The 21,271-nt window shown below is 47.3% G+C and overlaps 2 protein-coding genes across 3 annotated transcripts in view; one reads left to right on the top strand and one right to left on the bottom strand.

Annotated features, from left to right (window-relative positions):
* Positions 1-1,859: 1,859 nt before the first annotated feature.
* The window catches only part of mrpl11 (mitochondrial ribosomal protein L11), a 28,385-nt gene continuing 8,973 nt past the window's right edge, over positions 1,860-21,271 (bottom strand). Inside the window, exons 3-6 of one of the 2 annotated variants that reach the window (XM_080525284.1) lie at positions 5,049-5,144; positions 3,234-3,327; positions 2,626-2,785; positions 1,860-2,282 (exon numbers count right to left, since the gene is read on the bottom strand). In XM_080525284.1, coding sequence (XP_080381410.1) covers positions 2,180-2,282; positions 2,626-2,785; positions 3,234-3,327; positions 5,049-5,144 — 453 coding nt within the window. In that variant the 3' untranslated portion in view covers positions 1,860-2,179. The remainder of the gene's footprint in view (positions 2,283-2,625; positions 2,786-3,233; positions 3,328-5,048; positions 5,145-21,271) is intronic. The other variant, XM_080525285.1, reaches the window with a different exon arrangement.
* Positions 20,162-21,232, top strand: tmem265 (transmembrane protein 265; the record flags this gene model as incomplete). The annotated part of the gene is made up of 1 exon (XM_080525283.1): positions 20,162-21,232. One exon carries the CDS (start codon positions 20,162-20,164, stop codon positions 21,230-21,232), a length of 1,071 nt encoding a protein of 356 aa, XP_080381409.1.

The following is a 21,271-nucleotide window of genomic DNA, read 5'->3' as shown; positions in this document are numbered from 1 at the left end:
GTGCTATTTCTATTCAGTTACTAAGCGACACGGGTTGAGAATGGTACTATTCCCATGGTGTCGACACGCTAACGTAGAGTTGTCTACGGTCAAGTAAAGGATTGATTCCTACGTTCTAGCTATTAAATGCTAAGTTAACATATGTGTAAAAGTATTATATTGTATGTGTAATATTTAAAAAAAATGGATGTTTAATGCATAATGCATTATGTCTGTGGATATATGCATATGCTCTTTTGCCGAAGGTTGTACACATTTGTACATTTGTACGAAAAATCAGTCTGTACATATCAGAGAAATTTTTATTGTATAAGAATATATACGGTACATGAAGGATGGACATTGTGGACCAGTGTTCTCTTGTGTTGCTAATAAGTGTATTTGGTTGTCAAACAAATGCATTTATATTAAAGTGCACTTAAAGCGGCTCGATCTCCCTGTGTCGTCACTGTCGCTCCCCCTCCCTTCTACCACCCTCTCGTTATCATCATCCTCCATCACTGCCTCTCCTCCTCCTCCTCCCTCCCTCTTCCGTTTCTTCCCCTGGAGCGAGCTCAGCTCAGCAACAGCACTGACGCACACACATGACGAGACGGTGTGAGACGCTATCTGACTCAGACTGACGCACACACTCCACAGTGAGGCCTCCCACTTAAGCGGGTGCGCTTGCGCAGACACACACACGTACACACATACACACACACAATAGCAGACGCACAATCTCCACCCGCCCGCCCCCCTCCCCCCTATTACAAACCCCAGCAGCCCACACTGGCTCAGCGTACCTGCTTCCCTGACAGCCCTGTGATGGTGCCAGACTCCATATATAGGCATCCTGCCTCAGCTCTGATTCAAGCAGCCCCCCCCCTCTATTCTCAGCCGCTCATTCAGATGGGGGAGGGGGGAGGGAGGGAGGGGGGGGGCTGGGAGAACGAGGGAGAGGAGACAAAGAAAGCAAGGGAAAGAGAGATGGAGGGGGGGGCTAAAACGAGAGAGAACGAGGTAGAGCAGGGAGGAAGACAGGGATGCTTCAGAACCTCAGGATGGGTAGCAGAGATAATGTTCCCTCCATCACAGACCTACACAACTCTCGGGGACGAGGGGAGAATGACATTAGGGACGGCTGTAGGGCCTCTCACACCGTCTTATCAGACGGATGATTCTTTGACATGTAAAACACTCCTATACAGTAGGTCTCTATAATACGCTCACACCCCACAGCGGGTCTCTAAGGCAGGGTGTATATACATATAAGGATGAGGCCTTCAAAACTTGCATCGGATGATGAACACGAGACAAAGCCTTGTAGCATGCTGCTACTCTGCAACCCAACGTTTTGTTCCAGCACCCAGCCACTGCAGTCAGTGGGCTTCCTGGAGGAGAGAGCAGTAGTGGAAGAGCACAGTTTAGACCACTGCTGCCACCTGGTGGATAATGTTTGTAGTGCATTTTCCATAACTGACCTTGACAACCCTTAACCAAACCTCTGCTATTAGTGAGGTGATGACCACACACATCGACTCGTTAACTTTGCTTTATCACGCATATGTTTAGTAAATAACACATATGTAGCACCTAAAGCTGTACAATTAGCTATAGTAACTCCTGTGCAGAGGAATATTCACTTGGATTTTATAACCCAATAGTATCGATGCCCAAGTAGTTTCCAGAGCTTTTAGACGTTCAAGGTTATATCTAATTGGACAGTGACATCAACCATGCTAACAGAATAGAGTAGTGGGAGGACAACTACAGCTGCAGTTTTAAAAGCACAGCAGATCAATATCAGCTGGCCCACACACTATCTTTGACAAATGACAACTGAGAAAAGATGCGGCACAAGGTATCATATACATTCCTTTAATAAATGGACTGGATTTCAGTAGTTTGCTGCCAATACGGAGAGTGGAGTATAAAAACACCTTAAATCAATTCTGCACGATAACAAATGCATAATTGGTTTTAATAAAGCCATCGCCAACACTGGAGACAAAACATGAATCACGGAGAGAGGACATTAGCATAACACACAGGAACTACGCTTGGAATCTTACATGAGTAATCAACAAGTTATTCTTCAGCGAAATACACAGAGCTGAATGACAGTTGGTGTGTGTGTGTGTATAGGGTCAGTGTATAAATACATATGGGGGAGGAGGGGGGGGGGGGGTACGGGTCCTTATTTCTTCTTCACAGATGCAGCTTCAGCAGCAGCTGCTGCCTGCGCTCTCAACGTCTCCTCCCTCTGCTCCAGAAAGTCCCTGTACTCCTCTGCTGATAAACTAAAGAAGGGATGAGACACAGAGAGAGAGAGAGAGAGAGAGAGAGAGAGAGAGAGAGAGAGAGAGAGAGAGAGAGAGAGAGAGAGAGAGAGAGAGAGAGAGACAGAGAGTAGGAGTGAGAAGGAAAAAAGGAAAAAAATAAAAGAGTATGAGAAAGATAACATTGTGATGTTTGGTGACATTATGGCAAAAATGTCAGTGGCTCAAGTGATGCAAGTAATTGTAACCATTAGACTGTGCCTCTGGACGATGGCAAGTATCGTTACCAAGGGTAATGTGCACGTCACAGCGTGATTGTACCAAAATGAATGAGCGCGCGCAGGGTCGAGGAGGAGGGTCTTACTCGTTGACGATCTTGATGCCTAGCGAGCGGGCCGAGCCGACGATGCTCTTGACGACCGTCTCTAAGGAGGCGTTCTGCATTGTGAACGTCTCGTCCAAGGCTTTGACCTGAGCGATCTCATACACCGCCCTCACTGACACCATGCCCGCCGTCTCATGGCCTACACACAGACAGAGAGAGAGAAAGAGAGAGATAGAGAGAGGGGGAGAGTCCCAAAACCACATGTTTTAATGACGAAAAAAAGAACAAGAAAAGTAAAGGAGTAAAAAGGGAGGACAAAGTGAGCAGTGGGGGGGGGGGGATTAGCAAGAGCAAAAGGAGGGAAATCCATAATTCTCTTTTTTCTCAGCGCACCACCCTCACTGCTACCTTCCCCTCTGCTCTGCCTGTAATTGCCTGCCTCACAGCTCCCCCGTCGATCATAAATATATCATCAATCAAACAAATCCAATCTCAGGCCCTAACGGCCAGTGGGTGGGAGGACGGGGACGGGGGGTGGACGGACGTCTGTCTGTTTGGGCCTTGGGCTCAGACGGCCAGACGACCGTAGCCCCGGCCAGCGCCAGACAAGCCCCCTTGCCCCCGCCGCTCCTCCTCCTCCTCCTTACCAGTCCTCCCGGCCCCTTTGGCGATGCCCGCCGCCTGCTTCAGGAAGTAAGACACCGTGGGCTTGCCGATCGTCAGGTCATAGGTCCTGTCAGGCTGGGCGGGAAGAACAACAACAACAACGGGGAAAAAAGCGGGAGAGAAAGAGAGAGAGAGAGTTTAGATTTCAACGAATCAATCCATCAAGGTGGATACAACCTGAACTGATACTGTTAGACGGTAGGGAGGCAGCGTCTTGCATGCAGTGGTCTCTGCTGTGCATTAAGTTATTATCTGTCATTAGGTGCCATCCCTGAGAAACAAGATCATTTTTCACCATCTATGAAATAGTCATTAGTTATCCACTGGAACAGGCCAATGCACTCGCATTGATTTAGTCATTAGCAGCATCCCTGAATGGCACTCTATTCAGCAAGGGGTGATCATTGTGTCCAAATCGAAAGACTCGCTACCCTTTCTCTCGGTCGCTATACACCTCTCTCTCTCTCTCTCTCTCTCTCTCTCTCTCTCTCTCTCTCTCTCTCTCTCTCTCTCTCTCTCTCTCTCTCTCTCTCTCTCTCTCTCTCTCTCTCTCTCTCTCTCTCTCTCTCTCTCTCTCTCTCTCTCTCTCTCTCTCTCTCTCTCTCTCTCTCTCTCTCTCTCTCTCTCTCTCTCTCTCTCTCTCTCTCTCTCTCTCTCTCTCTCTCTCTCTCTCTCTCTCTCTCTCTCTCTCTCTCTGTGTTTCTGTTTCTGTTTCTGTTCTCTCTCTCTTTTCGAGATGAGGAGAACGACAGGTTAGGCGATTAACAAAAGGGGGAAGGAATTGAAGGCCAGGTGGCTGGTGCACTACGGCAAGCCGGAGAGAAGCAGTTCTGCATGTGCACTGAGCTACACGTGTCAAGCCTTGGTAGCGGGTGATCATACAGTAAAAGCACGTTTTTCTTTTCACCAAACAACACGTGCTTAATGTTGTTTAATATTGTATAGGAGAAGCTCACCTCATCCACTACCTATGTGCTCCTACACATAGGATAGTTGAGTTGCGCATTCATCAGTCATATGTGACTGTATGGTATACATCAGTGGAGACTGGTGGAGGTAGAAACCAGAGGACAGGCTCATTGTAAATGCATGGAATCGAATGAGGAATGGTGTCATACGATCCCTCATTCCGTTCCATGCATTACAATGAGCCTGTCCTCTGGTTTCTATCTCCCCAAGCCTACATCTGGAAATTGAAATGACAAGGGATATTTTACTGAAACGAAAAAAATAAATGTGTGTGTGTATGTGAAGGGGAGATATCAACAGTGACCAGCAGGTGGGGTCAATGAGGCAAAACAGCGAGGCGGCAGCAGGGTTGTCCGTGTGTGTGTGCGCGTGTGCACAGCCATTACGGCCCATGTTAAACGCTTATTGGATTACATCCCCCAGTTTGTCTCAACAACCTCATCAGCTATTCCAGAAATGTGCTCGGATCAAAGCGTGTGTGCGGTGTGAAAGCGAATTAAGAGGGCGAGAAGCAGGGAGAGGCTTAAACGCAACACCAGGGTTATCAAAAATTAATATATGAAAATGAAAAACTACCTCTTAACAGAGATTCTGACCCATTATACGCAATAAATGCTCCTTGACTTTTTTTAAAGTCTCCAGGGATACTGGCTCGCTTAATGAATGCAAATGGAAGTCTTAGTTCAGTGTTACAGTATGAATAATGGAAGCGCTCCGGTAATGTTATGCAGCTGCAGACATCAGGGCAGAGATCTGGGGAGAGGACACACTGCAGCAGAGGGCAAGGGTGGGGGGCAGAGGGCCGTAATGAGCTTTGTGAAACACACCTTCACATTAATCTTGATGGGGAGAGGGAGGCCCTCCTTGAGCTCCTTGGTTTTCTCGTTGAAGTCCTTGCAGAACTGTCCGATGGGGATACCCCTCTGTTGGGGGGAGGGGGAGAGAGGGAGAGAGAGAGAGAGAGAGAGAGAGAGAGAGAGAGAGAGAGAGAGAGAGAGAGAGAGAGAGAGAGAGAGAGAGAGAGAGAGAGAGAGAGAGAGAGAGAGAGAGAGAGAGAGAGAGAGAGAGAGAGAGAGAGAGAGAGAGGAGGAGGAGAGGAGACGTGTTTTAAAATGGATGAGGAGTCTGGACCTGCAAACGTCCATCGGTCCGCCACTCATGCCAGCGGTGCGCTGGTGGAATACCAATGACCTGGTCTGTCAATCCATCACACGGCTTCTGAGAGGTCTGAGGGTGTGTGCATGCATGAGTGCCTTCTGCGTGTGTGGTGTGTGTGTGTGTGTGTGTGTGTGTGTGTGTGTCTGTTGTGGGATGAAACCAAAATGAGACTCAAGATAGGAACTTGCTTTAAATCTACAGTAGGTATAATATTTAATAAAGAAAATGATGTTTTTACAACTTGTTAGAGCAAATTATTCAATAATGGCAGCCTGTTTCGTTTCAAGATGTATAAGAAAAGATATTTAATATTCTTCTGCAGAAGGAGGAAGTTTACAGGTTCGTCAGACGCATCTGAACGATTCAAAATTCCTCCCAAAAAGTGACGATCATTCATTACATGTCAGTATTTATACAATTCAGGTTTCCACAGGTAAGGGGTCCGCCCTCGGGTGAGGTTTAGACCAATCATGAGCAAGGGGTGTGAGTTTGTACATGGATGAAGATGATTGGGATGAAGGTTAGGGGGGAATCGGCCCCCACTTTCTCCTAGGGAGACAAAGGTGAAAAAGGAACACAATAGCCTCAAACTGGTTCAGTCTGGTCCCAGAGCACCGGGTCTGGGGAACACAAAAGCCCAAAACTGTTCCAGATGGTCTAGTCCACTCTGGGAGAAAAGAGGGCAATCAGGTCTTTGTAATCATGTAAATGTGTCTGTTGTCTTAGCCCATGTCAAGTTTCAAGTAGAGAAACTGGTTCTATTGTGTGACAACAGGAAATCATCTTCTACAGCCCGCTGCAGACATTCAACCCAAGATGATGGAGTTTGAATCTTAAATGTAGCTTATTACATATAATAATTTTCTCTCACAAACTCGAGTTGGACCCAGACCACTGAAGGTAGACTGAGTGCCCACTTACACAAAACACATCTTTCATATAGTGTCAACATAGACACAGCAGCGATAGGAGTCCGCATTCCATAAGTGTTGGAACATTGGAGGACAAGGTCTTCTGTACACTACTCCCAACAATGCTGCACAAATGAAAAATCCATTACAGCGCGCGTATATGTGTAAAACTGTATGAGTGTTCTTGTGTGTGTGTGTGTGTCCGTCTGTGTACTCTAGTGTGTGTGTGTGTGTGTGTGTGTGTATATGCCATAGCGTTTGTGTTTATGCACGCATGTTTGTGTACTCCAGTGCGTGTGTGTGTTTATGCCATAGTGTTTGTATCTACGCGCGAATGTTTATGCACACGTTTGTGTACTCTAGTGTGTGTGTGTGTGTGTGTGTGTGTGTGTGTGTGTGTGACAGAATGCATGTGGCTGCCCAGAGCCTGGGAGACATTGTGATGAATGATCCATCCCACTCCCAGTCCCTGCCAGGCCGACCAGAGAGAAAACCAAATGGATGTGTGACATTAAGTCAACGCCGTGTCCGACGCCATTCTCTCACTCTCCTACCTCCACACGGCACACAGTCTGAACACAGTCTGAACACATTACACCATTACACCAATCTCTACCATGGCTACCAGTCTCTCAGAGAACTGAATTCAAAGTACTCCTAATTGCACACAAATCACAAAATGGTCTCGGACCAAACCTACCTACCAGGTCTCCTACCAGCCTATATTCCAGCAAGGCCCCTAAGGTCAGCTGAGATAAATCAGCTAATCATTCCAAGAGTGAAAACAAAACACGGTGCAACAAAACACTTTCAGCCACTCTGCCGCATGCTCCTGGAACAAACTCCCTGAAGAAATCAAACAGGCCCAAACCCTAGAAATATTTAAAACTAAGCTAAAAAACGTCATGTTTTGCAGCAGTTATGATTAAACACTAACACTTCTCTATGTATTATCTTGTTAAATGTTTACCTATTTATTTTCTAGATATATCTTGTCATTTTTTTTTTCTTACTATCCTTCTCTTACTGTATTTTTCTTTTAATGCTGTATGTAAAGCACTTTGAATTGCCTCAGTTGTATGAAATGTGCTATACAAATAAACTTGCCTGGCCTTGCCTTGCCACACACGCAACCCTTTCTAAGGGTTGGATGCAGAACCAATGACTAATCAGCAACCTAATTACTGCTGCTGAAACATTAACCGTCCTTAACCGTCCTTCACCCATCCTTCCCAAAGGCAACACTCTGATTGAAATTTAATTTCAGAAATGCTCGTCAGAATAAAAAACTCTTTTCACACAGTTCAATGGTCCTCTGAGCCGCGATTTGGCCATGATAGAGCGTGTTGAACACTGCCTCCAGATTCTAATAATGGCCCTGATGAAAAGGCATTAATCTTCAGAGATTCTTCAATGACAGGACACAGGACGTTTATTTGGCACTAACAGAGCATAAAAAGGTCTGGTTAATATCATCTTCACTTCATGACTCAAAACACCTGATGAATGCTAATCACTTAACATCTCAGTGAGCCTCCTGTTCTGCCAGTTCATCGACAAATTAATATGTCAATCTCACCTCCATGGTCTCTATGAATGTTTGTGTTTGTGTGTGTTTGTGTGTGTGTCTCTCTCTCCCTCTAAAATCACAAACTGATTGAAGTTTCACGGCTAATATTGTTTCAGGGCAGCTGATGAATCTCATTTGAATTACAATACCTCACTAATGAAATGAAAAACCTCAAATTCCCTGGAGCCACTACACCCCCACCGCTCCGCCTTCCGATCCCTGTGCCTATTAATAGTAATCCCATATCACCTCACTAGCGTCTATTGGACGTCCTCCTCTCCCCCAGCCTCCCGTAGAACCAGAGAGCTAGGTAAACAATAAGCATGGTGAGTACCGTTCTAATTAACTATGGATTCATATAAAAGCTGTGATGTTAGCGGACCTCCCGGCGCTGCCTCACAAATGCGGCTCTGACTTCCTTTTCCTGTGTTCTGGTCAGGCCCTCCCACCAGATAAACATCTCTGTCTATACGACTCTGAGGATATCACACAAGGACATGAAAGGACCTCCCGTCGGCCGGCAGAAATACTGCCTGTCTGATTCTGTTAAAAGGTACTTAAGCACAGAGAGACACATTCACTACAGTAAATGATGTGTGTGTGTGTGTGTGTGTATATGTGTGTGTGTGTGTGTGTGTGTGTGTGTGTGTATAATCATTGTTTGTTTGTTTGTTTGTTTTATTGATGTGTGAAGCAGCAGCACTTACATTTCCCTCCGGGGACAATAAAGTTGACCGTATCTTAAATATGCAGACAGACACAGCCAGACAGACACAGCCAGACAGACAGACAGATAGACAGATAATGCTGAAGAAACAAAACTGAAAAGAAACAATGACTTGAGAGCCAATATGCCAAACTAGTGTCTGGTGCTGTTAAACAAGAGCTTTGGCACAGAGAGAGAGAGAGCAAAAGCAAGAGCAAGCGTGCGAGTGAGAGATACAAAGAGAGAGGAGCAAGCGTGCGAGTGAGAGAGATACAAAGAGAGAGAGAGAGAGAGAGAGAGATACAAAGGGAGAGAAAAAAAGAGATAGAGAGAGAGGAAGAGAGAGAAACATACAGAGAGAGAGAGAGATACAAAGAGAGAGAGAGATACAAAGAGAGAGAAATGTGCAGACACTGGCACAACAGAGGGAGAGGGGACTAGGCTAAAGATAGACAGAAGCAACGACATGAAAGCAGAAAGCGCCACACGAGACCCACAGAATACAGAAGATGTAGCCCCTAACGCTATCACTCCAACACAGAACAGAGAGAGACGAATACCCCGACTGGCTCGCGGGCCGATAAATAACAGGGAGCTTGACCAGTGGACAGACAATGAAAGTGACACCAATGAAAGTGAAAAATGGGGGTACAAAGCACATCCCAAAAACAACCCATCCAGAAACAGACAGGCCGCCACCTTTTAATCAAGACAGGACAGGAGGGGTCCAGTCATGCCAGTGTTTGAAGATGACAGCGTGAGCGGGCTTCTTTTTGGTGCCCGGGCTCTTAAAAAAAAACTGCCTAATTGAAGTCATTATTGGGCCTCAGTAGTGTTGGTAATTGTAATGAGAGTCTTTTAGCCGTGGCAGTGGGCTTGGCATGCCATGAAAGTAAGGTTCACTTGGCTCTCAGACTTCCCATGACATATATCACAGAGAGAGAGAGAGAGAGAGAGAGAGAGAGAGAGAGAGAGAGAGAGAGAGAATATGAGAGAACGTCCTGAACTCTCACATCTGTGCTCTGGCCAAATAGCCGACCTTGGGCTCTCTCTCCCATCTGAACATCTAATTATCCCCCAGGTCCGAGCGGCCGGCTAAATCCTCTCCCTACGTCTCCGTACCATGACTGATTAGAGTCGTGCTCTCTCCAGCGCAAATGGCGGTAGCCCCGTCACCCCGAGGCGGGAGTGAGTCTCCGCATTATGGAGGGGGGGGGGGGCCGTGGCGGCCGACGGGAGATATTCAACTCCTGATCTTCAAAGACTTTCTGAGATCCTGTGCATCAGGATTAACAGCCCTAATCTATGACAATATTTCGCCCCGTCAAATTCAACGGCGACACTGGTGAGTAATTGCTCGGATCCGTTTGAGATCCGCAGACTTTTGAGATCCGGGTCTATTATTGCAGATCGCTAAAGAAACGCAATTAGACATTCGCCATTCAAATCGACGACGTGTCCGTGTGATCTGACCCCTTCTGCCGTATTCTCTCCACTCTTTTCATCACACACGGCTTGTTAATGTGGTCGGCCTTTCAGCTTCACTAAGTCTTTTTAACAAGATATAGAGCTGGCATGAGCAAGAGGGAGGAGGGCGTGTGTGGGCAGACAGTGATATAGGAGGAGAGGAGTCAGAGGAGAGGAGAGGGAGAGAGGAAAATCTTACTCCTGACCTACAAAGCACTTCACCAACTGCCCGCCCCCTCATCTATCTGACGTCCTACTCCTCCCACCAACCCACCTGCGGTCTCATTTATAAAACTGTGTCTCGGATTGAGGTGAAAAGGTTGCATAGGCGCCGGCCGGGAGGGGGGCGCACCGGCGCCCCCCTCCCCTCTCTGGAAGAGCTGTACAACACACGCTGCCTCAGGAAGGCCTCCAAGATCTCCAGAGACCCAACCCACCCTGGGTACGAACACTTTGCTCGGCTGCCCTCGGACAGGCGGTTCAGGACCATGTTTGCAAGGACAAACAGACTGAAGCTCAGCTTCTACCCCAGGGCCATTCAGGCCCTGAACACAGCAAAGACCTAGGTTCTAGGCCCTGGACAATCTAGACAATTTGATGGCAGCTACTAGATTGAAATCAAGTGCAATACTGAAACACAACTGTGAACATTTCAAACCTGCAAACTGCGACACTTTAAATGAATGTGCAATAACACTATGTGAAATATGACAACCCTCGGGTACATAAGGTTCAGAGATAGGAAATGTTAGAATAGGTATAGCATAGCATAGAGTACAGCACAGTGTTTTATTTGTATAGTATAGTGTAGTGGATAGTGTACATAGCCTTTATTTATGTAAACCAGCTCTTTTCCCTTCTTGTTTTTAGTTTTTTTTTCCTAGCACCAGGGGAGCCCCCCCTCCCAAATTTCGTTGTTTGGTACCTGTACTATATCAATGACAATAAAGACCATTCATTCATTCATTCATTCATTCATAGGTACGAAAGACAAAAAGTTTATGCCCAGTGCGTCCCAGCACGTCCTACGCCGGATTCCCTTTATGAATCACAATCAACTCTATATTTTTAGCACGTGAACGAGCGTCTTGTCCTACCGTTTTTTTTTTTTTTATCTGAGTGGGGCAGTCCCACTCATATTTTTCATTTTATTTGACAGATACAGGGAAGATTTAGACAGGAAGGATGGGTGAGAGAGAGAGGAGGGATGACATGCAGGATATGTCCCCGGCCGGAATCGAACCGGGGACCCTGCGCTTAACCCGCTACACCACCTAAGCGCCCCGTCTTGTCCTACCCTTTTAACGGCCATAGTTGCCTATGAATGGTCAGTGAAACACCCCATATTCATATTAATCCATACTGACTGCATGACGACAATGAAGGCAAATCCCGATAGAAAGGCTAAAAAAAGAAATTTCACCCAGTGAAATTCTGCGTAACAGTTCTGTGCAACGAACACGTGATAACAGTACAGTATATAAAACTGTGCACTCGTATCTGCACCACTGAGGTATTGAAAACGGCATCAGTTTAAACGTAATTTGTTCTACTGTTCACCTTATTATTTATGAGAAACATACAAGTATTGTTTCATAATTACAGGTCAAATTAAATATGATTCCAGATTAAACTATACAACATATTTGAGAGGTTGTTTTGCAAAAACAGATATCTCCATTTATATTTATTATCCTAAATCATGTTTTTTGGTGTGCACTCCATATTTATCATATAAATCATAAATCATATTTAGATTTATTTGACACAATGGTATAAATTGCAAAGCGTTTCTCGAGTTTCATTCTTCTGCCATCGGAGTCGCAGTTGCTCATTTCTCCAGTTTATGTGCGTGCCCGCCAAGTTTGTTTTTTAGTCACATCACTATCCCTAAATCCAACCTCCAAGTTTCAGTGAGAGGATATCCTCCAGGGCTGCCCCCAGGCTGTGGAACTCACTCCCCCATCCTCCAGGGCTGCCCCAGGCCGTGGAACTCACTCCCACCATCCGTCTGTGAGTCTGAATCCATAACCATCTGCCAGAAACCACCTGTTCTCCCTGGCCTTTTCATAACCTCCATGTCATTGATAGACGGAGAGCGGAAGGAAGAAGGAGAGAGAGGGAGGGCGAGCAAAGGAGAGGAGACAGGGAGAGAGGAGAGAAGAAATGAAGAGAGAGGAGAAAGATGGAGAGGGGATGGAGAGGAAAGGAGACAGAGCTGTAAGCTGTGATAGGGTGTTCAGGGTGTGGACAGAGAACATGGTCAATATTTGAACAATGAAAAGGTTCATTTGACCAAGGTGAACGGGGGGAGAATAAAGAAGTGTTGAGAGGCAACAGGAGAGCCTCATGAATATGGATGAATGCGGGTGCGTGTGTGTGTGTGTACACACATCTTGATCTGATAGGAGTATCAGATGCAGAATGATTATGTGGGTGCAATCTGTGCATATTCATGTGTTGTATTTCACAGGAGCAGACAGAGAGAGAGAGAGAGTGTGTGTGTGTGTGTGTGTGTGTGTGTGTGTGTGTGTTGTGTGTTGTGTGTTTGAGAAAGAGGGGGGGGGGGTAGGCAAGCGTGTCAGACATGCAGATAGAGGACATAGACACAAGATAAGGCCTTGGGGGCAGGAGGCAGGATTAATTGCCCCTGGCACCTAAGGACACAGGATAAATAGCCTTGGCGTGTGGCTGTGGGTGGGGTGGACGGAGAGGGTTGTGGTAGGGAGGTGTGATGGAGGAGGGGTGGTAGGGGGAATAGGACGCGGGGGTTAATTAAACTCTCCGATGTGAAACACTCTCATTCATTACCTTCATTACCTTGTTCATTTAATCTGCTCTGAAGTTGGCATTTTATCACAGTTATGCCTTGCAGTTGATTCTTTCCCCTCCGCTGCACCCCCCTGGCCCAGCGCAGGAGTGAGAATGCTACGCGGGCTCAACTAAAGCCCAGTTAGGGAGCACGGCGGTCTGCCACCAAGAGTGGAAAGGTTAGACTAGGTTATCATAGCCCTTGGTCGACTGTGTTGTAATGACCGCAATGAAACACAATCGCTTATTCAGAGACCATGATAACAAAGTGGACAGGACGAGCCTGATTCAGTCTAGTCTTTAGGAGTATACGCCCGCCTATTTGGCTATAGCACTGTAACACAGCTCTACTCGGTTTGAACTAAAAGGGTAGAACGTAAGGAGACCTGGTGAATACAAATAGCAGGGGATGGAAAAGTGATTACATCAGAGCAAAACATCAAATTTTCAAGACCCCATTAGGCTCGCCTTACGCTCTGGACACAGTTGTGTTTTTGCCACTCCGCATGATTAATCATCTGTGGAGAGTGGCTCGACTCCACGCCACTCTATTCTACTCTACTCTGCTCTGCACTGGAGGCCTGGGAGGCTGAGGACGCCTGAGGAACTGTGAGCTAGCTAATGGAAGTGATGTAGCAATGGCAGTAGAGTGGGAGTGATGTAGCATAGAGCGCAATAGTAATATTATTATTAGTAGTAATGGTAGTAGTAGTAGAGTAGTAGTAGTGGTGGTAGTAGTAAGGGTAGTAGTTGTAGAGTAGTAGTAGTGGTGGTAGTAGTAGTAATAGTAGTAGTGGTAGTAGTGGTAGTGGTAGTGATAGTAGTAGTAGTAGTAGTAGTAGTAGTAGTAGTAGTAGTAGTAGTAGTAGTAGTAGAAATAGTAGTAGTGGTAGTAGTGGTAGTAGTGGTAGTAGTGGTAGTAGTAGTAGTGGTAGTGGTGGTAGTGGTAGTAGTGGTAGTGGTAGTAGTAGTAGTGGTAGTGGTAGTAGTAGTAGTGGTAGTAGTGGTAGTGGTAGTAGTAGTGGTAGTAGTAGTAGTGGTGGTAGTAGTGGTAGTGATAGTAGTAGTAGTAGTAGTAGTAGTAGTAGTAGTGGTAGTAGTAGTAGCAGTGGTAGTAGGAGTAGTAGTAGTAGTAATAGTGGTAGTAGTAGTAGTAGTAGTAGTAGTAGTAGTAGTAGTAGGAGTAGTAGTAGTAGTGGTGGTAGTGGTAGTAGTAGTAGTAGTAGTAGTAGTAGTGGTGGTGGTGGTGGTGGTAGTAGTAGTAGTAGTAGTAGTAGTAGTAGTAGTAGTAGTAGTAGTAGCAGTAGTAGTAGTCCTAGCTGGCCACATGTCGAAGTGTCCTTGGGCAAGACAATGAACCCCAAATTGCTCCCAGTGAGCGCGGGGCAGCGCCTTGGTGTGTGAATGGGTGTGTGAATGGGTGAATGAGAGGCCGCTATATGCGTTATATAAGTGCATTTACCATTACCATTTACCGTAGTGGTAGTGGTAGTAGTGGTGGTGGTAACAGTAGTGGTAGCGGCAGAGAGCGGTAGCAGTAGTAGTAGTAAAATAGCAGTGAAGTAGAATGGTATTATGGTTGTGAAGATTTGCGTGTTGTGATAGTGCTCAATAAATTACATTTTAATTAAAAACTGGGTATTGGCAACAGATTGTGTCGGTGTGTGGTAGAGAATTGATATTGTTATATTGTAGCATGGGGGGGCAGAGGTCTGGTATGTGTAGGGAGAACGAGAGAGAGAGAGAGAGGAGGGGGGGCTGATGGTGGAGAGGTGGAGACTGTTTGCTGTACGGAGGTTGGCCACTGCTCATGGTGAAACAGCACCAGGTGGTCCGATCAGCCCCGAGTCTGTAACCCCCACGTCCTTCCAAACTTCCTCATGTCTAGGGCAAAAAGTGATGACTGCGCAGTGCTGTGGACAGTCTGCCTGCCTGCCCCCCTCTCCCTCCTCCTGTTCTCCCTCCCTCTCCCTCCTTGTGTTCTCCCTCCCTGCCTCCCTCCCTCTCCCTGCCTCCTTTCTTTCATGCTCCCCCCTCTCTCGATGCTGAAAGAGAGCCAGTGGCGGGTGACTTTCAACCACACCCATAGGGAAGCAAAGAAACCGGGGGAAAGAGAGGGCGGGAGAGCCGATGGAAGAGTCATGAAATGGGATGAGATGGGGGGAGAGAGAGATAGAGAGAGGGCAGTGAAGAGAAAAGGGAAACTGAACTCCTGGAATTGAAAACCCATGCTGGAAGTCAGTGGAGCGCATAGCTGATTGTGACAAGAAAGATGACTATCCTTCCCCTTGCTCACTGGTCTAATTAAAGCCCCCCCCTCTGAGATGACCCGGGTCACACTGAAAGGGCCAGGGATAAAGGGGCTGAGAAAATAAGCATGGGAGCCTCTGAACTCAGATGCGATATCGAAAAAGGTGGATATGGGGATGTCTAATACGCAATCAACTGAAGAAGACACAAGTCAACACGACCATCTCATCTATCCTCACTTACAAAGGAATTGCACTTTATTTCTCTTTATCTCTTTGATTACTTACCTGTACTGTCTTCATTACCTATCACCACTGTTATTATTATTATTATTATTTATTGTTATTTATTTATATCCTTCGTCCTGGGATGCACCACTTGGGATTTTGTGGGGTGGGGGGGGGGTGGGGGGAGGGCGGGGACATGTTTGTGTTTTGTGTAAAAACAAACCAAAACTGAAAAGTATTATTTTTGTATATCTGTAACATCTCAATAAAAAGAAAGTAAAAAAAAAAAAAAAAAGAAGACACCAGTGAGGAGGTGATGTGCACGGTACTTGAGCATCGTCTCAAAAACACCGAATTCCCAAAAGGCTGAAAGTTCACACTTCATTCCTCGCCCCAACAAGACACAGCTGCGATGATTTAATCTATAACAGGAAAAAAAGGATAGCGTCTTGTAACTTGGACTGTAAGAGAGAGAAGAGAGATGGGGGGGGGGGGGTTATGGGGCTAATTAATAAATTAGAGTTGTAACATCTAACAACTGCATTCTGAGATGTCCTACATACTAGGCGTCTCTTACTACACTTGCCTCCCATACACTCTTCCAGATTACTGGGCAATCAAGACTGGAGCGTATTTACATTACAAGGCAATTACGTTAGTTATCATTTCAGCATGTGGCATTATGATGATTACCATAAACGACTGACATAACTGGCAGGCTGCTGAAGATTCAAAACATTCCCCTCTGCCTCTTAAAGTTATACAGCTGATTGTAAAGAGGAGGGAGGTGTCAGGAAGGAGCGAGGAGACGAAACAGGGGGAGTGAGAAAGGGAAGAGAGAGGAGGGGGAGCCAAGAGCACGTAACCTGCCTACAAATGAACACCGCAATCATAAACTCTACAGCGCCGAGTTTCCTTCATGTTTCTCCTTCGTACCGTCGCCTATGATCAAGGTTTGCTGGAGGCTGGATTAAAAAATTTTTTTTTATGATGATTCCGCCTAAAGCACCAGTCCACTTCTGACGGACTTAGCGCACCTCTCACAACCCAAAGCCCGGCCGAGGAGAGCTGTCGCTGGGTCTCCGGCTGCCAGACGAGAGGTGTCAGAACCAGGACGGACGGACACACAGGAGGACACAGCAGCCCGAGACCACCGTGGGATAATAACTGTGCAAAAATGACAAGCTTATCCGACAGACCGAGAAGAAAGAAGGCTCGCTTTTTAAAATCCGAACTTGCTTTATTGCCGACAAAACTCGGATAATGGACTTTTTTCCTCTATTTCAGTCTATACGCTAAGATTTTAGCAAAGCATATTCAAAATAGTCGGCCAAACACACCGCAAGACACACGGGCTACACAGCAAACGAAATTGCGTTTGAGGACTAACGAATTTTCATTTTTCATATTCGTGGACTTTTATTGATCGCTCGACTTTGGCCAGATACGTTTACGTGGTTCTGAATCAAGTCCAGAGGAGCAGCAGAGCAGGACCGCATGCTTCGGGTAACTAACTACACCACTTTGAAACTGTCATGGTTCCACTTATTGAAAGCTTCATTACGACACAGGACAGGTGCATTACAATTGTGCACATGTGCAAAATGTGCGTTTGATTAGGGGTTGTTTCAACACGCTAAAATGGGAACATCAGAGTGAAAACGCATACGATTTATAACCTAATATAATAATTGAAAACCCTAATTCTCGTATCTAATAGTATAATCTAGTATGGAATAATCTCGAGTGAACCTCTGCGGAATTGACTACAGTACCGGTTCCTAGGGCAGGCTACCTATGTATGCCATATGATAAATCAACAGATGTTACTGTGGCCGCGAAAGATTCGGTCACCTGGATTAGAGAGGATTTATTACTATGGCATTAATATTTATAAATTAATTCCTTTTAATGGCCAAATCCCTCCCTAGCCCCAATAGTGGCCCATATCTGTTAGACTTATAGGTTATCCCTCCATAAAGACATTCTGTTTAAGCATAACATTGCATACAGCCTCATATCCCTACCTATTCATTCTTTGTACAACATCCTTGAATTGTAATCTACCACATATTGCCGGATAAGCTTACATTTGATTTAGGCCTACTTTATAGTGAGACAAATCTTCCAGGGGAATGTTTTATATATACAAATTAGGGGTCTGGAGCAATTCATCTTCCTTTTACCTGGCAGACCTCCAGCATTAGGCAAAAACAGATGTGACAAACATGGGGGGGTGTCTTTGAATGTTTAAATTGCTCTCTGTGTTAGAGATGAAAAGATTAGGTGATCTGTGAGAGCAGGACACATGCTACACATTACTTATACAGGAACACTTGTTCGCAGTTACACACCTCAACCTGAAATCTGAACAAATCTTTTACCTGTAAAACCATTACGCGCCAAGTCACTCTGATAGTATAATAGCTTGCATCAACAGCCCCTGGCAGACCTCCAGCATTTACAGAAAAACAGATGTGACACACAAGGGGTGTGTGTGTCTGTTTTAAAATAGCTGTGTGTGTGTATGTGTGTGAGAGAGTGAGCGTGTGTTGAGAAGGGAACAGCGAGAGCCTAATAGATTAGGTGATTGGTGAGAGCACTTCCCTGCCACACGACAAACATACTACACATTACCTAACACAGGAAGACGTATTTCATGTTCCACAGTGACACACCTCAACCTGAAATATGTCTAATACATTTTTTTTTACCTGTTCAACCATTACACGCCATTACTGACTGTGATAGTATAATAGGCCTCCTACAGCCTGTCAGCAACAGTGCCATTTTCAAGACATGGGGATGATGAATTCGGTCATTATTGATGAGCAGAGCGGACACACGCTGCTGTCATCCTGGCTACCCGCTCAGAACAGAATAAATTATTTGTGTTGACAAGCAGTCAGAAATGCAAACACTGGCTGACAGAAAGGCTCCAGGGTTTCAGGGTACAATTTAAGACGCTTGGTGAATTACTAACAGGCATGGGTGGTGAAGGAAGACAAGAGGGACGGGAGAGGAACGCTTGCCTACCTCTCCTCTCCACGCTGCAGTCTGAGGTTCTACAGATAAAAGCACCATTTTAAAATCCCAATATTCCCCCACAGCCACAGTGGGTTGTCTTGTCGGACTTCATTCAATTCCTGTACTGAATAATCAAGTTGTGGGACGGAGTGAAACAAAAAAAGCCCTTTAACGGATAATCACATATTAGATAATCAGATATGACGAATGATGCCATGCTCCTCTCCTCTCGCCGAGCCCCAGATTGGCCTCATCCATCTCCGGGTCCTTTCCTCACTCATCTATCCCATCCATCATCTTTTCCCAGAAAAAAGGACTAATGCTTTTCATTCTTCCAAGATCTCTGATGATGAATACATTTGAATACACTCATGCCAAACTGGCTCAGAAGATGGCATGTCTTTTTTCCCCCCACTCCCTTCCCTAAAAATGAAATTACTTTCAGTGTGCATTCGACTCTTCCTCTTCATCACTCCCTCCCGCTTCTGCCACAGCCTCCCCCTCCCCCCCCACCCCAGCTTATTTATGAACTATTACCATCATGCAGTAACACTTTATTAGGGGTGTAGACAGCCAAGTGTCTATTAATCTCTCACTCCTCCTCTCCCTCACTCACACATGCCGCACGCATGCACGCACACACGCACGCACGCACAAATACACCCACCTACACACATACGCGCACACGCACACACACACACACACACACACACGCATACGCATACGCATACACACCTGCACAGCACACACACACACACACACGACCCCCACACACACACGACCCACACACACACACACACCCCCCCCCCCCACACACACACGACCCACACACACACACGACCCACACACGACCCACACACGGGGGCAGTTCAAAGTCAATGACAGTTCTGTGAGTCCAGCAGGGAGGAGGAGACTGATGTCTGCCTTTAGTCAGAAACAGACAAACACACGTTACTCACAGGGTGTTGGTCCCTCATAGAGGCTAACAATCGTCCGCTCGATCACACACTCAAGTGTTGCCATTATGGCACATCAGGGCAGGTAATGATTTCATATTAAAATGCCATCGATTCAGGGGTAGAAGGCAGATGGGCTGACATTCCCGCTGTACGCCTCGCTCTGTCTGAAAGCCCCACTCCGCAGGCCTCTGAGCTTCAGCAGGATAAGGAGAGGCGGGTTCGATTTCACCATAAAGTCGGTGATCATTTCTCACTCCCCGATCAATACTGGGGTTTTATACTGTCCACTGCTGAAAAAACGGCTCAGCGGGACCAAAAACCGGACGCATTCATATTTGATGATGGGGGAGAGATCACCGAATTAGTATCGGCCACACGCATGCACACACACACACACACGCACAGTGAAAAACATCTCAAAAACAAATACTGTCTAGTTCTCGATATTCAGCACAAACAAGAAGGCAATTTATGCAGACTGAAGATTGCGGCGGCTACAATGAGAATCAACATGGAAGGCTGAACAGGAAGAGAAAGCAACTCTGATATGGGGCGCCTGGCTGCGTCTCAACACAATTAATAAATAATGAATAAGGTGGGGGATACACACACACACACACACAAACACACAAACACACAAACACACACACACACACACACACGAGACCCGAGGCAGGAAAATAAAAATCAACAAAACTGGGGAAAATTCTCAAAAAATTATCTGAGATTCATCATGCATCAACTCAGGGACAAAACAGTATCGGTGGAAACAATTATTGCTGCTGCGTTCGTTTTGCATTCATGGTTTGTTTGTTTCTTTCCTCCGTGTGTCTCTCTCCTCTCCTGTCACAGGCATGGTGCCCACGCCCCAGGTGTGCGTCTCCACCCTGGTCACGGTGAGCACCATGGCGGTGGTCGACCTCTACCTGCTGGAGCAGAGCATGCCGCGTTCCCGCACCGCCCCTGGCCCCGCCGTCTGGCCCTGCGCCGCCGTGTTGCTAGGCGACCTGGGCTTCCTGCTGGCGCTGCGCTTCGTGTCGGCGGGCGTGGTGTCGGAGGCCCGCTCCCCCCGCCGCGGCTTCGCCAACGCCCTGTGGTTCCTCTTCCTGTCCCTCCTCCAGCTCAAGCTCTTCTTCGTCTGCCAGAACTACCGGCAGGAGCGGCGGCCCCCCGACCCGCTGGCCCGCAAGACCCTCACCCTGCTGCTCTCCATCTGCCTGCCCTCCCTGTTCCTCGTCCTGACGGGGGCCGACACCATGACCCCCCTGCGCAGGAAGCAGGAGGTGCGCGGGCGCCTGCTGTGGGTGGTGGTGGACCTCCTGGACGTGCTGGACCTGCAGGCGGGGCTGTGGGAGGCCCACGGCGGGGGGGACCTGGGGGTCCCTCTCTGGGCCGAGGGGTTGGTCTTCTTCTACTGCTACGCTCTGCTGTTGCTGCTGCCCTGTGTGGCGCTGACGGAGCTGGGGGCCACGGCCCTGCCGGGACAGCGGGGGCCCCGCCGGGAGGCCCTGTACCCCTGGCTGAGCCTGGTCACCATCAACGTGTTCACCCTGGCTCTCCGGGGCGCCGGCATGCTGTGGTACAGGGACCCGCGGGTCTCCACCGTCTTCCTGGGGAAGAACCTGCTGGCCCTGGCCGTGAAGATGAGCTCGGCCTGGGAGAGGCACAAGCAGCAGGGTGGTGGGGGGGGTGGTGGGGGTGGGGGTGGCAGGGGGACGGGGGCCGAGGCAGGAGACTCCACCCTGGCTGCTCAGAGCTCCGAGGCGGGGGGGGACCAGGCCCCGGGGGGGAAGAGCGTCTCTCTGCCGTCCTCCCGCTACAACACGCTGTCTCGCTCCCACAGCCAAGCCCACTCGCTGTCCCACGTCAGCCTGGAGCCCACAGAGACCACCCTGGACCCTTCCTTCATCTCCCACGAACTCTAAGAGAGACTGACTGGACGACGCGTGTCGCGACACGTTCAT

This window comes from Nansenia antarctica, assembly GCF_963989245.1.
Source record: "Nansenia antarctica genome assembly, chromosome: 3".
NCBI lineage: Eukaryota > Metazoa > Chordata > Actinopteri > Argentiniformes > Microstomatidae > Nansenia > Nansenia antarctica.
Note: the sequence above shows the minus strand (reverse complement) of the source record. Positions and strands in the feature narration are given on the sequence as shown.